Raw genomic sequence first — 15,039 nt, 5'->3', positions numbered from 1 at the left:
CTCTGGTGTCCAGAATGACACACTGCAATTTGGTTCATAATCATACCCCGTACATTTACATTATGCAGCAGTATTAGTAGATTAGTGGTAGAGGGTACGAATTAAAAGCAGTTCAAACATGTTTTATGATTAAAGATTTATTTATTTATTTAACCTTTGACATCCTGAAAATATAGCTTTATACATTAGGCTAATAAACCAACATTCTTATTCTATTTAAGCAAGGGTGAAATCAGTTACATGTTTTGAAACAATGTCAAGTATTGAGGGTTACTATATACAGAGTTTATAGAAAATCAAATGGCAAATTATGTTTACATTGTTCTCAATTTCAAGCATCAATATGGCATCCAATGAAAGTGAATCAGAATATTTCCAAATGATTGCTCAACAAGGGCCATGCCGTTTTCAAGATGACAGTAGGATGTGTACACCACGGCTACTGTACATATACATACATACATCCAACATAAATGAAGTAAACAAATAATTGTACATTTTGACAATTATCTTCCAACATGCATTTATATACACATTCAGAAAGACACATCCGGCACAATCCTGAGGTCCAATAAGTCTAGGGATAATAGACATTGCTCTACAAAGACCCTAATGTGTGTCACCTTATTTCTATGCAACATCTGAAAAATAATGTCCATACACATCCCCAGCAATTACATGCAGATAGATGAAAATGAAAAAAATGTATTGGAAACCAAGGCATTGTTGAAAATCTGCATTTGGAGGGAAATCACACAGCAAAACAGTTAATAAAAGTAGCTGTTTTTATCTTAGTGCATATGTGGGTTTTGTCACAAACACATGTTCTACCACTGAAGGACAGTTAGGTATACAGCACACACTTTCTTTCATCGTGGTTTAAGTTTATATAGCCGTTGAATTCATGAATTCCAAAAATGACCGTTTGATACTCAGGTTTCATTCTAAAATGCTGTTTTATCCAATCTGTGATATACGTTTCCACCTGAACTTATTTTCGGTCAATATCCCAAAGACAAAGATGATTTTGGGTATTTTGTAAAGCAAAAGTCTTCGATAAAGCACTTCTTAAACAACAACCCATAATGTGTATGGTTTTCAGGACGGCAACACATTGTAAAAGTACAGTGGTCTGTGTCATTGTGAATGTCTCATTCTGGAATTCTCTCCACTGTAAATACACACAGACATCATTTATATGTGAGAGACTCACTCACTCTCTTCAGTCCGTAAGGAAATCTGCTCATCAAACATTTAGCCCCTAGGTTAGTAGGACAAGACCCGAAGTAGGACACAGTCCAAACGGATGTCGTTTCTATACCTTTACAGTATTCAGTGTGCAGATGAGAAGTCTCTACTAGATGGTGTTTTTCTGTACACTTGCTTTATTAAATAAAATCAACTATATGTTAAAAATAGAAACCTTGCATGTTCATATTGAGTTCATATAGTATTATGTAATTCCTCTCTCATTCTCAGGGCCCCAAGTGAATAGATCTCAACACCCATGAGACCCGTTACGCAAGCTCACAACATTCACAATAATCACGATGGCAATGACATAATAATATGATATAATATAATTTGGGACATTTAGGACATACATAGAAAAATATGCAATTATAACAGTGGAAATGTTTTGCCCACTGGTAATTAAACAATGACTCAATTTAAAGTTGCATTACTACATGATCTGTGCAGGATTTCAAATAAGATATTGATATGTTCAGCACCTTGAAAGAATGATAATAGATGGGCCAGAAATATACAAATTAATTCATAATTCAGTATCAGGATCTATTTTCTTACAAGGTTTACATTTCTGGCAGTAACATGAAACAATTTAGAATTTTCTGCTATAAGCTTAGTACAAAAATCTCATTACTAAGTAAATTCTATCACTGGACATTGGGATGTTGTCTATATACCGTATGCTTTAGTTGATTCAAGTGGTAAGCTGATGCTTAATATGTCAACCAGTATGCCACCTTTGAATAAAAAGCTACAGTATCTATAATTGCTGTAGATTTAGACTTCCATTCTCTGTATATGGGTAACTGTGGCTGGTGATGGAAAATAATGCAAATGCAAATGCAATTACATTTTCCCAATGGCAAAAGTGACAACTTTGATAATACCAGAAGCATGCGAGAACAGTACATATGCTACAAGCTTCCAATTGATTAGCTTCTAAAAATTACAATAAATCAAACAGTGTCATTACCATATCTGATACTAACGATCACCTTCATATAATTCAGATACATCCAGGTTCAGCCAATGTCTTGGACAGAAAAGGATGGAACACATCTATTCAATTCGCTAACATAGTCCATTGAATGCGATACCGCTAATGTTAATGGGGGGGGGGGGGGGGATTCTGCTTGCGTCCATCGATGATGAGACTTCGAAGGAGAAGCTTGTTGGTTGCACCAGTTTATTTTTCAGGCTAGTTGAACTGTCAAAGCCAAAGCCAGTATGTTCTTGTGGCGACCCTAGAGACCTGGTTCAGAAAGGAGAAACACTTCCCCTCTGGTCCAGTATGTGTTACAGGGTGGTTGGTTCAAAGGACAGAGGTGGATGGTGTTCAGTGACGGGAAAGAGGTATGGGAGGTGTAGGGCTGTCGAACAGGGAGGGTGTGGGTGTGGTTTGGAGGGAGAAGGTTGACCTCACGGTTTGGCTATGTCTCCTTTCTTCAGGATCATCTGCCGCTGCCAGGGTGCTAGCTTGGTCTCATCATAGCCCAGGGTCCGTAGTCGATCCAGTTCGGTCTTCTCCTCCGTCTCCTTGGCCAGTTTGGTCTGCTCCTCGTCTTTTCTGAATACAACCATGAGAGGACGTGTCATTGAGTTAGTAGTCCTACAATGGTGCACACGTATTTTTTACATAGTTAATTTACCCTATAGCTTACTCTTGAGTGTAGAATCTTTAATGTGAATACAATGGATAATTTATTCTGAAATCCACTTACTGTTCTAGATACTTTCATTAATGGTTGTTATCTGATTGCACTGATTCATGTGCATGGAATGCAAATGACAAATACTGGCCAGCAGATGGAACCCTTAGTCTCTAGTTCAGATGCCATTCTCTACCGACTGAGATATTTTTGTCATTTTGTGATTTATATTGGTTTACATTAGGGCGGGAACCCCTATTTGTAACTATACCTTTCAAGACGGGAACACTTTTTGGTGTTGTTGTTGCTATGTAGTACAGTATATAGCAACATTTCTTTTGTAATTTTTGAATAAATATTTGAAAGTTTTTCAGAAAACTTAGTTCAGGAATTAGAAGGTCTAAATGGGTTAAAGGAGTAGTTCATCCAAAAAATTACTTATTTTCTATCAATTACACACCCCATGAAGCCTTGAATTCATAGAGATGTATTTATTTTTGTCGCATTCCTATTCAAGACTTCATGGGGTATGTAGAATTGATAGAAAATAAGTATTTTTTTGGTTGAACTACTCCTTTAACTGTGCCCTAACAGAATAAAATGTAAACATTATAGTTTTTAACATAAAATAAACAGTAATAAAAAAAAAAATTCTTACCTTTTCTGTTCCCTGTCCAACCAAGAAAAAAAGAAAACAAAAAATATTATTTCTGTCACCAAAATAATATAAATAATATAAATAATTTCCTCTCTGAGAACAATAAACAATCTATCTACCAAATTATCTTTAGTTAGTCACAAACCTCTCCTCATCTATCTTCTTCTTCATAATGTCCCTCCTCCAGGCTGGCATCGACGCCAGGCGTGCTGCCTCCTCTTCAACCTAGAAGAGTGGGCAGAGCAGGTGCAGATGTATGTGACAGACAGGAGCCCATAGCAGTCAGTAAAGAATCACTGTCACAATGCCAACCCCTCTGTCTCACTTGTTGATAGTCACTTAAAGACCATCCTTAAATCTGCATATTATTTCAAATAACCACATGAACTCTACAGTAGTGTCCCTACTCTGGATGTGTCATAGGCGAAGGTTTAAGCAAAAATAGGCAAACGTTCTCTGAAAATAGCAGATCTACAAGCTCACTACGTGTACTAATACGACATGTTGTGAGCTTATAGATCGGCTGTTTTTGGCGAAGAGATTTGGCGAAGAAAGAAAAAAGGAGGGGGCTCATCATAGACCCATGGGGGACCCCTGCCAACAAAGTATATATAAAGTGCAATTCTTAAATCAGTGATTTCATTTATAATTGAAACAGTCACAAAAAAGAGTGGAAAGCCAACAAATTGTTTAAATTTGTTGGCTTGATTGATTGACTGTCCCCCCTACCACAACCAGCTCACAATGTCTATGTTCCACGAGGCTGCATTCATTGCACAATGGTTCAATCCTCGCAACATCCAATGTGTGACCATCAACAGCCATGTGTCTTCAAGTGTACTTGAGTCATTGAACCTCTGCCTGCTCATTCACTACAACCCATTGGAAACCCATTAGACCTTGTATTGAACTGTACTTCCCCGTGCTTGTCTTTGCAAACTGTTAATAAAGTATTCAATCAATCAATCAATCAATCAAACTAGCTAAATCCTCACAGTTAGTTTAATTCTGAGAGTGTAAAAATTGACCATTAAGGCCTTAAGGGTCAATTTCTATACTCAAAGTTAAACTGATAATGAGGATTTTACTGTGTGTGCAGGTTTTTAGCAAACTGTGAAAGAAAGGAATTAATGGGAAAACGGTCTATGTTAATAAACAATATATGTCCGAAGCCGATGATGCTGGTGCTGTCCTTTAAGTTAACATAAGTTGCATTCAGGACCCCTGCATTGGCCCATTTTTACAAATGACTATAGACCTAATGGAAAACGTAAAAGACAAACTCTACATATGAGCTACAGGGCATTCAAAATATGCATTTACTCTACATTTACAGCAAACACAGGTCACAGTAGTATACTGTTCTTTTTCGTTCTTCCGTGAGACACTCACTATGGGAAACAGCGCCATCTGGCGATGCGACAGAGCTACACAATACGCTCCCGGGGCCCAGTATTGGGCAAGAGGGTATGTCACGTGACCGGCGGTCCTTCCCCTTTCCGGAAGGCCATATAAGGCCCGGTCGTGACGTAATACTTCCTCTTCAGTTCCTCTGTTTGACAGATGCACAAGGCTACACGCTTATAAAAACTGAAAAGAACAATTATTGAACTCATCTTCGATTTCTTTGGACCACGAGAGAAACCAGCTATAACCCTCAAAGCGGCGATTCGGATTAATCACCCACAGGTTTTCTCTCGCGTCGGAAAAACAACTTTAATCAACTTCTTCTTGCCTCGTGGTGAGTTGGCCTGCTAGCCGGCATAAGCTGCTACTTAGCCCCTTCTTGCCGCTAGCTGCTACTAGCTTAGCTGTTCGGCTACAGCCACTAGCACCCCTCCCTAAGCTAACTCCCCGAATAGAGCTGTTAGCTTAACCGGCATTAGCTGCTACTTAGCCCCTTTCTAGCCGCTAGCTGCTACTAGCTTAGCTGTTCGGCTACAGCCACAGCTACTAGCACCCCTCCCTAAGCTAACTCCCCGAATAGAGCTGTTAGCTTAGCCTCCACCACCACACAATGGCCTCTTACAAGGGCGTCTCTCACTACGAGGGCCCTCTGCCAGCGAGACAGTGCGGACTCCCCGACTGCTCCGCCACCATTGCCGGGGATGACCCACACCGTATATGCTTCGGCTGTCTCGGTATAGCTCACGCGTTTAACGCGCTCTCCGACCCGGCTTCTTTCTGCGGAGCCTGCTCTCGCTACTCGGAGAGATTCCTGAGAGCTCGATACGGCCAGGCCAGGGCCTGTACAGGGAATGCTGGCGGGACTAGCGTTGTTCTGTTAGCCCCGCAGCAACCCTCACACACCCCCACCCCAACCTCAGCTGCCGCGAGCGGTGGACCTCAACGCTCACGGCGCTCCGCTGATACTAGCATGCCACCTCCTACCGCCTCGGGCCCTGCGGAGAGCGGAGCTAGCTTCTCACAGGGCCGCGGAAAACAACAAGCAGCCATTGCCGCCATGGGGACTGGACCTCAGCCCCCACAGCACCAGGCTCTCTCCCCCTCTCCCCCCCACCCCAACCGTTCCTCTCCAGCGGCAACCTCCAGCTGGAGGACGACCACTACTCCATGGAGGGGGACTACAACGAGGAGGGCGATTACTACGAGGAGGAATACGACGATGAGGAGCTCCCATCTGCTCAGGACTCCTCGGACGTCGCCATGCTTAGCCCGGGATGGGCTGCTTCCACCGGCACAACACTGTGTCAATATATTGTTATATAATGCTGGTCATTGTGCCAATATGGTTGTTACACTTGTCACACCTTGCATTATTCAAGCCCTGTTAAGGTAAGCCCAAAGGTACTTGGAGAAGGACCGGTACTCGGTTTTCCAAATACTGTTGGAATACAACATATAACGCCTTTCACCGTGTTGATATGTTGCTATATAATGCTGGTCATTGTGCCAATATGGTTGTTACACTTGTCACACCTTGCATTATTCAAGCCCTGTTAAGGTAAGCCCAAAGGTACTTGGAGAAGGACCGGTACTCGGTTTTCCAAATACTGTTGGAATACAACATATAACGCCTATCACCGTGTTGATATGTTGTTATATAATGCTTGTCATTGTGCCAACATGTTTGTTACACCTGCCACACCTTGCATTATTCAAAAGGGTCGTGACGCCACCCGACCCCCTCGTGGGTGACATTGACCACCCTGTTCCTCCAAGTGTCTACAGACCTAGAAGGAGACACAGCATTGCCAACCGTCCCACCCAGGTCTGCTAGGTCAGAGTGGGTGGGAGCGGATCCCCCCGTTGACGTTGGGGAAAAGGCAGGGACCCTCACTAGACTCAGAGGATAGGGTCAGGGACCACTCCTCTGCAACCAAGGAAAATGAGGGTATTTTTGCACATTCTTGTGGTCGGTACAATATATAATGCCTGTTTTTTGTGCCAATAAATTTGTTACAAAGAACCAAACCTTGCATTTTTCAAACCTTGTCGAAATAAGTCCACATGCTAGGAAAAGGGCCGGTGCTAGGCCTTCCAAACACTGCTGAATACTACTTATGCCATCACTGTGTCAATATATTGTTATATACTGCTTGTCATTGTACCAATATGTCTTTTACACGTAAATAAGCCCAAAAGTATTTGGAAAACCGGCTCTCGGCTTTCCATATACTGTTGGTATACAACATATAATGCCTGTCACTATGTCAATATATTGTTATAGTGCTTGTCATTGTGCCATTATGTCATTACTTTTACCACACTTTGCAATTTTCAAACCCTGTCTAAATAAGCCCACAGTGCTTGGTAAAGAGCCGGTTTCTCGGCTTCCCAAACGCTGCTGGGATACCAAATTAATGCCTATCTTTGTTACATAATGCTCGCCATTATGCCAATGTGGTTGCTGCACTGAATTTAATAACACCAATGCAGGTAATACAATCAGTATCACCCCTGTCCGCCAGAGGGCGCCTTTGCACCTTGGCACAAGGGTCACGCCGGTTTTGTCTCCCAATTCTCCCATCCGAGAGGGCGCTAAAACGCCACTTTAGTGAGAGGTTTCCACAAGATGGCCGCACGGCAGGTAGGCAAGATGATTACAACCTGTCCAGACCGCAAGTTACAAAACCTTGTCTTATTCCAACCCTGCATGTAGACCAGGGAGAACGGGAGCCACCTACATGGCGGCCTCCCGTTCTCGGTGGTCCCCCTATGAGCCCACAGTGCTCGGTAAACCCGTTTATCAGTTTTCCGAACACTTGTGGGACAAACCTACTGAATGTATCTACACCAATGCAGAAAATAAAATCACTAATGCAGGTAATAAATTCAGTATCACCCCTGTCCGCCAGAGGGCCACTTTAGTGAGAGGTTTCCACAAGATGGCCGCACGGAAGGTAGGCAGAATGACAACAATAACTACAACCCGTCCAGACCGGATGTTGACGTCAGGGAGGCATCGCGTGCGGGGTTACGTGACTTCCTTGAATCTCCCAGTCAGTCATTTAACGCCTATACCGTCTCTAGTGGGCACCTCACGTATGGTCCCACCGGAGCGATCGGCCACGTCGCTAGTTTCCATGACAACGACCGGCCGGTCTGGGGGAGAAGTGACAGCAGCACTCCTCCCCCACCCTCTAGCTCGCTGCTTGGCGCAATGGAAAGCTTGTCACCCGTCGCCTTGGGTGCTTCGCACCATACAGAAGGGTTACAAGATACAATTCTCCGCGAAACCTCCTATGTCAGACAAGGTGTTGTTTTCACAGGCGAAGGGCGGAGCGGCGATAACCTTACGAGAGGAGGTTCTCTCCCTCCTAAGAAAAGGAACAATCAGAGAATTATCTCCAGATCAGAAACGACTGGGTTTCTACTCGAAATATTTTCTGGTCAAGAAAAAGGGGGGTGGGGGGTGTACGACCCATCCTGGATATGAGGGGTCTCAACAAATTTCTAACGAAATTCAAGTTTCGCATGCTGACGACCGCGACGTTTTTACGCACGGTGCGTCAGGGCGACTGGTGGACCAGTATAGACCTGAAGGATGCTTATTTCCACATTCCTATCTACCCACCGCACAGAAAGTTTCTGCTCTTCAGGTTCGAGGGACGAGTGTACGAATACACGGTCCTCCCGTTTGGAATGTCCCTGAGCCCCTGTGTGTTCGTGAAATGCACACAGGCGGCTATAGCTCCGTTAAGGAGACAGGGGATACGTCTGTCGACTTACATCGACGACTGGCTCTTGGCAGGAGTCTCCAGTCAAGAGGTGGCGAGACACACGGAGATAGCTATCTCGCATCTGACGTCGTTGGGTTTCACCGTCAATTTTCAGAAGAGCGTGCTGATTCCATGTCAACAAACCTCTTTCATAGGGATTTCACTGGATTCAACTACGCTGGTGGCACGCCTATCCAAGGAGCGGATAGACAGTTTCCTAGCCTGTGTGAGGTCTTTTCGAGTAGGAAAGAAAGTCACGTACAGGCTGTGCATGCAGGCAGCGGGTCTCATGGCTTCGGCCATACACCTGGTCCGCCTAGGCAGGCTCCTTATGAGACCTTTTCAGAGGTGGGTGCGGGATCTCAACATCCCGCCCACCATGGGGTCTCGAGGGGTCGTGGTGTCTCCACGTTGCATGGAGGCACTCGAACCATGGTCACACGCACTTTTTCTGTCAGAGGGTGTCAGTGTGGGTGCGGTGATTTCACGGAAGGTTGTCACGACGGACGCCAGTCTAACAGGCTGGGGCGCCGTTTCACGAGGGCCATGCAGCCAGGGGAGTGTGGGACTCCAGTCTACAACTGGCCCACATCAACTACCTGGAGCTGATGGCGGTGCTTCTCGCTCTCAAGTGGTTCGAGGCGCGCATCAACGGTTGTCATGTCCTGGTCAGGACGGACAACACGACGACCATGTGCTACATCAACAAGCAGGGAGGCTCAGGCTCCCGAGTGTTGGACAACTTGGCGCGCGAGCTGACAATGTGGTGCGACTCGCGCCTGCTGTCGATCCGGGCGGTCCATGTCCCAGGCCTAGAAGGAGACACAGCATTGCCAACCGTCCCACCCAGGTCTGCTAGGTCAGAGTGGGTGGGAGCGGATCCCCCCGTTGACGTTGGGGAAAAGGCAGGGACCCTCACTAGACTCAGAGGATAGGGTCAGGGACCACTCCTCTGCAACCAAGGAAAATGAGGGTATTTTTGCACATTCTTGTGGTCGGTACAATATATAATGCCTGTTTTTTGTGCCAATACATTTGTTACAAAGAACCAAACCTTGCATTTTTCAAACCTTGTCGAAATAAGTCCACATGCTAGGAAAAGGGCCGGTGCTAGGCCTTCCAAACACTGCTGAATACTACTTATGCCATCACTGTGTCAATATATTGTTATATACTGCTTGTCATTGTACCAATATGTCTTTTACACGTAAATAAGCCCAAAAGTATTTGGAAAACCGGCTCTCGGCTTTCCATATACTGTTGGTATACAACATATAATGCCTGTCACTATGTCAATATATTGTTATAGTGCTTGTCATTGTGCCATTATGTCATTACTTTTACCACACTTTGCAATTTTCAAACCCTGTCTAAATAAGCCCACAGTGCTTGGTAAAGAGCCGGTTTCTCGGCTTCCCAAACGCTGCTGGGATACCAAATTAATGCCTATCTTTGTATCAATAGATTGTTACATAATGCTCGCCATTATGCCAATGTGGTTGCTGCACTGAATTTAATAACACCAATGCAGGTAATACAATCAGTATCACCCCTGTCCGCCAGAGGGCGCCTTTGCACCTTGGCACAAGGGTCACGCCGGTTTTGTCTCCCAATTCTCCCATCCGAGAGGGCGCCAAAACGCCACTTTAGTGAGAGGTTTCCACAAGATGGCCGCACGGCAGGTAGGCAAGATGATTACAACCTGTCCAGACAAACCTTGTCTTATTCCAACCCTGCATGTAGACCAGGGAGAACGGGAGCCACCTACATGGCGGCCTCCCGTTCTCGGTGGTCCCCCTATGAGCCCACAGTGCTCGGTAAACCCGTTTATCAGTTTTCCGAACACTTGTGGGACAAACCTACTGAATGTATCTACACCAATGCAGAAAATAAAATCACTAATGCAGGTAATAAATTCAGTATCACCCCTGTCCGCCAGAGGGCCACTTTAGTGAGAGGTTTCCACAAGATGGCCGCACGGAAGGTAGGCAGAATGACAACAATAACTACAACCCGTCCAGACCGGATGTTGACGTCAGGGAGGCATCGCGTGCGGGGTTACGTGACTTCCTTGAATCTCCCAGTCAGTCATTTAACGCCTATACCGTCTCTAGTGGGCACCTCACGTATGGTCCCACCGGAGCGATCGGCCACGTCGCTAGTTTCCATAACAACGACCGGCCGGTCTGGGGGAGAAGTGACAGCAGCACTCCTCCCCCACCCTCTAGCTCGCTGCTTGGCGCAATGGAAAGCTTGTCACCCGTCGCCTTGGGTGCTTCGCACCATACAGAAGGGTTACAAGATACAATTCTCCGCGAAACCTCCTATGTCAGACAAGGTGTTGTTTTCACAGGCGAAGGGCGGAGCGGCGATAACCTTACGAGAGGAGGTTCTCTCCCACCTAAGAAAAGGAACAATCAGAGAATTATCTCCAGATCAGAAACGACTGGGTTTCTACTCGAAATATTTTCTGGTCAAGAAAAAGGGGGGTGGGGGGTGTACGACCCATCCTGGATATGAGGGGTCTCAACAAATTTCTAACGAAATTCAAGTTTCGCATGCTGACGACCGCGACGTTTTTACGCACGGTGCGTCAGGGCGACTGGTGGACCAGTATAGACCTGAAGGATGCTTATTTCCACATTCCTATCTACCCACCGCACAGAAAGTTTCTGCTCTTCAGGTTCGAGGGACGAGTGTACGAATACACGGTCCTCCCGTTTGGAATGTCCCTGAGCCCCTGTGTGTTCGTGAAATGCACACAGGCGGCTATAGCTCCGTTAAGGAGACAGGGGATACGTCTGTCGACTTACATCGACGACTGGCTCTTGGCAGGAGTCTCCAGTCAAGAGGTGGCGAGACACACGGAGATAGCTATCTCGCATCTGACGTCGTTGGGTTTCACCGTCAATTTTCAGAAGAGCGTGCTGATTCCATGTCAACAAACCTCTTTCATAGGGATTTCACTGGATTCAACTACGCTGGTGGCACGCCTATCCAAGGAGAGGATAGACAGTTTCCTAGCCTGTGTGAGGTCTTTTCGAGTAGGAAAGAAAGTCACGTACAGGCTGTGCATGCAGGCAGCGGGTCTCATGGCTTCGGCCATACACCTGGTCCGCCTAGGCAGGCTCCTTATGAGACCTTTTCAGAGGTGGGTGCGGGATCTCAACATCCCGCCCACCATGGGGTCTCGAGGGGTCGTGGTGTCTCCACGTTGCATGGAGGCACTCGAACCATGGTCACACGCACTTTTTCTGTCAGAGGGTGTCAGTGTGGGTGCGGTGATTTCACGGAAGGTTGTCACGACGGACGCCAGTCTAACAGGCTGGGGCGCCGTTTCACGAGGGCCATGCAGCCAGGGGAGTGTGGGACTCCAGTCTACAACTGGCCCACATCAACTACCTGGAGCTGATGGCGGTGCTTCTCGCTCTCAAGTGGTTCGAGGCGCGCATCAACGGTTGTCATGTCCTGGTCAGGACGGACAACACGACGACCATGTGCTACATCAACAAGCAGGGAGGCTCAGGCTCCCGAGTGTTGGACAACTTGGCGCACGAGCTGACAATGTGGTGCGACTCGCGCCTGCTGTCGATCCGGGCGGTCCATGTCCCAGGCCTCCTGAACAGCGGGGCAGATCTGCTGTCCAGGGGCAGATATTGGTACACGGATTGGTCACTCAATCCGAAAGTGGGGGCATGTTTTGGACCAGGTTCGGCCGGCCACAGGTCGATTTGTTTGCCTCAGCAGAGAACGCGAAGTGCTCTCACTTTTTCTCAGTGAAGGCGACGGACCTCTCGTTGGGGCTGGATGCGTTGGCTCACAGCTGGCCGAGGGGACTGCTGTATGCATTCCCGCCGCTGGAGCTGATCCGCCCAACGTTAGAGAGGGTCAGACTTCAGGGTCTGTCTGTGCTGCTGGTGGCTCCAGCATGGGGCGTTTGGAGATCAGAGATAACTCCTCTCCTTTACGCAGAGCCGTGGCGCCTCCCTCCGATCAAGGACCTGCTGCGACAAGCAGGGAACGAGATCAAGCACCCCCGGGACCTGGACCTGTGGGTCTGGCCCGTGAGAGGGCCAACTTAGACTCGTGTGGCTTGCCCCCTGACCTGGTAGCTACCATTCAGGGGGCCAGGGCCGGATCTACGAGGGCTGCCTATGACATTAAATGGAATATTTTTGTGTCATGGTGCCGGGAACAGTCACCGTTGGTGGTGGCTTTTCGGGCTCCGGTGCGCAGCATTCTTATTTTCCTGCAAAGCAGGTTAAATCAGGGTTTGGCTTTCTCGACGGTCAAGGTGTACCTGGGGGCCATTTCCGCCTGCCACGAAGGTTTCGATGTCGGGACGGTTGGCAAACATCCCATGGTGCGACGTTTCATGGGCGGCGCCAGACGGGCCAGGCCGACTAACAGGCCTCTGTTTCCGGCCTGGGATTTGGCGGTGGTGCTGAATGCACTTTGCCTCTCTCCTTTTGAGCCTCTCGAGACTGCGAGCCTGAAAATAGTGAGTCTTAAGACGATCCTTCTCTTGGCCCTGTCTACGGCCGAGAGGGTTAGTGACCTGCATGCACTCTCGGTAAGTTCGGAGTGCTTAAGGTTCTCTGGTGATGACAGGAGGGTTCTGTTGAAACCAGACCTGGCATTTGTTACCAAGACCGGGGTGGTAGCACCGGCTCTGGTCGAGTTGGTAGCTTTTCATCCACCTCCTTTCGCTTCGGCGGAGGATGAGCGGTTTCTTTGTCTTTGTCCAGTAAGGGCCCTGAGGCTCTACTGTCGGGAGACGGCGGCCAGCAGGTCGTCTACGCAGCTGTTTGTCTCCTATGGCCGCGGTGACCAAGCCAACGCTTTCCAGGTGGATAGTTGAGGCTATAGGGCTTGCCTATACTAGTGGTGGGACCCCAGTACCTGATGGACTGAGGGCTCACTCGACTAGGGGGGTGGCTGCATCCTAGGCCCTCTCTAGGGGGGTTTCGGTCCAGGAGATTTGCACGGCCGCTAACTGGTCGTCACCTTCGACCTTTGCGGCCTTTTACAGCCTGGACGTGGCGGCCTCCTCAGTGGCGCACGCAGTCCTGGGCGTGGCAGCCTCATCTACTTGAGGTGCCTTCTCCTCCTGATGTGCTCCTGGGGGCTGACAATCTGTCGGTCTCGGGAGCAGGGGGCCCTGTTCCCTTGTTGAAGGGTTGGTAGGTGACGGACCTTGTTGTCTATTGGCTGAATAGGGCAGACTTCGGTCTGTCAGAGCCTCCTTTATTTTATCCCTTATGCCGCGTCCGGGCCCGATGGGTCTGGGCGCCCCAGAGGTCAGGGCCCGCCGTGTGCGGGCCCCAGGGCCGGAGGGGGCATGTGCGGTTTTCTTTCAGGGATTGAACGTTTTTAACGCTTCCAGGGGGTTTATAGATCCCATAGTGAGTGTCTCACGGAAGAACGAAAAAGAACTAGAGGTTACGTAGGTAACCCCGGTTCTTTTAGTTCTGGAGTGAGACACTCACCAAACACCCCTTTTGTTTCGCCACTGCAAACAGAGGAACTGTGTTAAGAGGAATGTTAATGTTAATACGTCATGACCGGGCCTTAAATGGCCTTCCGGAAAGGGGAAGAACGGCCGGTCACGTGACGTACCCTCTTGCCCAATACTGGGCCCCAAGAGCGTATTGTGTAGCTCTGTCGCATCGCCAGATGGCGCTGTTTCCCATAGTGAGTGTCTCACTCCAGAACTAAAAGAACCAGGGTTACCTACGTAACCTCTAGTTCTCTACCATTCATCAAAATGACATAATGCCATTTAGCCACACATGACAGTCTAACTCTAACAGGACGTATCCCACACACACACACACACACACACACACACACACACACACACACACACACACACACACACACACACACACACACACACACACACACACACACACTGTACTGCACTGTAACTGGATCGTTTTCTCTTTTTCAGGATGTAATTATAGGTGGAATGAGAGAGAGAACGAGAGAGAACGAGAGAGAGAGGGGGTGAGGGAGCCATCTTGCATTTCTCATCTTCCACTAACTAGATATACATTACCACTTTGCATCTTTTTCGCCAAGCATTTCACTTTGCCAACAGTATCCAGGTAAGCTAGCTGCTGCCCATTGCATTTTTAATGATTCCCTTGGGAATTACAGAATGTAAAAAAAAAAAGGGGAAAAAAGAAAAAGAAAAACACTGATGGATGGATTTCTTTAAATGGTCAATTGTTTCAGTTGCTTTGGTCAGATGTGTGTGACATAGCAATGGGGTTGCCTCACCATTCCTGTTCAC

The 15,039-nt window shown here is 47.3% G+C and overlaps 1 protein-coding gene across 1 annotated transcript in view; it reads right to left on the bottom strand.

The window, feature by feature from the left end:
• Window positions 1-171: 171 nt before the first annotated feature.
• espn (espin) overlaps window positions 172-15,039 on the bottom strand; it is a gene marked incomplete at its 5' end in the record, with an annotated part of 68,706 nt that continues 53,838 nt past the window's right edge. Inside the window, 9 exons of the mRNA XM_080443833.1 lie at window positions 172-2,818; window positions 3,559-3,570; window positions 3,704-3,783; window positions 5,588-5,805; window positions 8,245-8,339; window positions 9,443-9,553; window positions 11,041-11,142; window positions 11,555-11,580; window positions 13,042-13,233. Coding sequence (XP_080299959.1) covers window positions 2,671-2,818; window positions 3,559-3,570; window positions 3,704-3,783; window positions 5,588-5,805; window positions 8,245-8,339; window positions 9,443-9,553; window positions 11,041-11,142; window positions 11,555-11,580; window positions 13,042-13,233 — 984 coding nt within the window. The 3' untranslated portion in view covers window positions 172-2,670. The remainder of the gene's footprint in view (window positions 2,819-3,558; window positions 3,571-3,703; window positions 3,784-5,587; window positions 5,806-8,244; window positions 8,340-9,442; window positions 9,554-11,040; window positions 11,143-11,554; window positions 11,581-13,041; window positions 13,234-15,039) is intronic.

This window comes from Gymnoscopelus braueri (assembly GCF_963280865.1).
Source record: "Gymnoscopelus braueri genome assembly, chromosome: 12".
NCBI classification, from domain to species: Eukaryota; Metazoa; Chordata; class Actinopteri; order Myctophiformes; family Myctophidae; genus Gymnoscopelus; species Gymnoscopelus braueri.
This window is presented reverse-complemented; position numbering and strand designations above follow the sequence as displayed.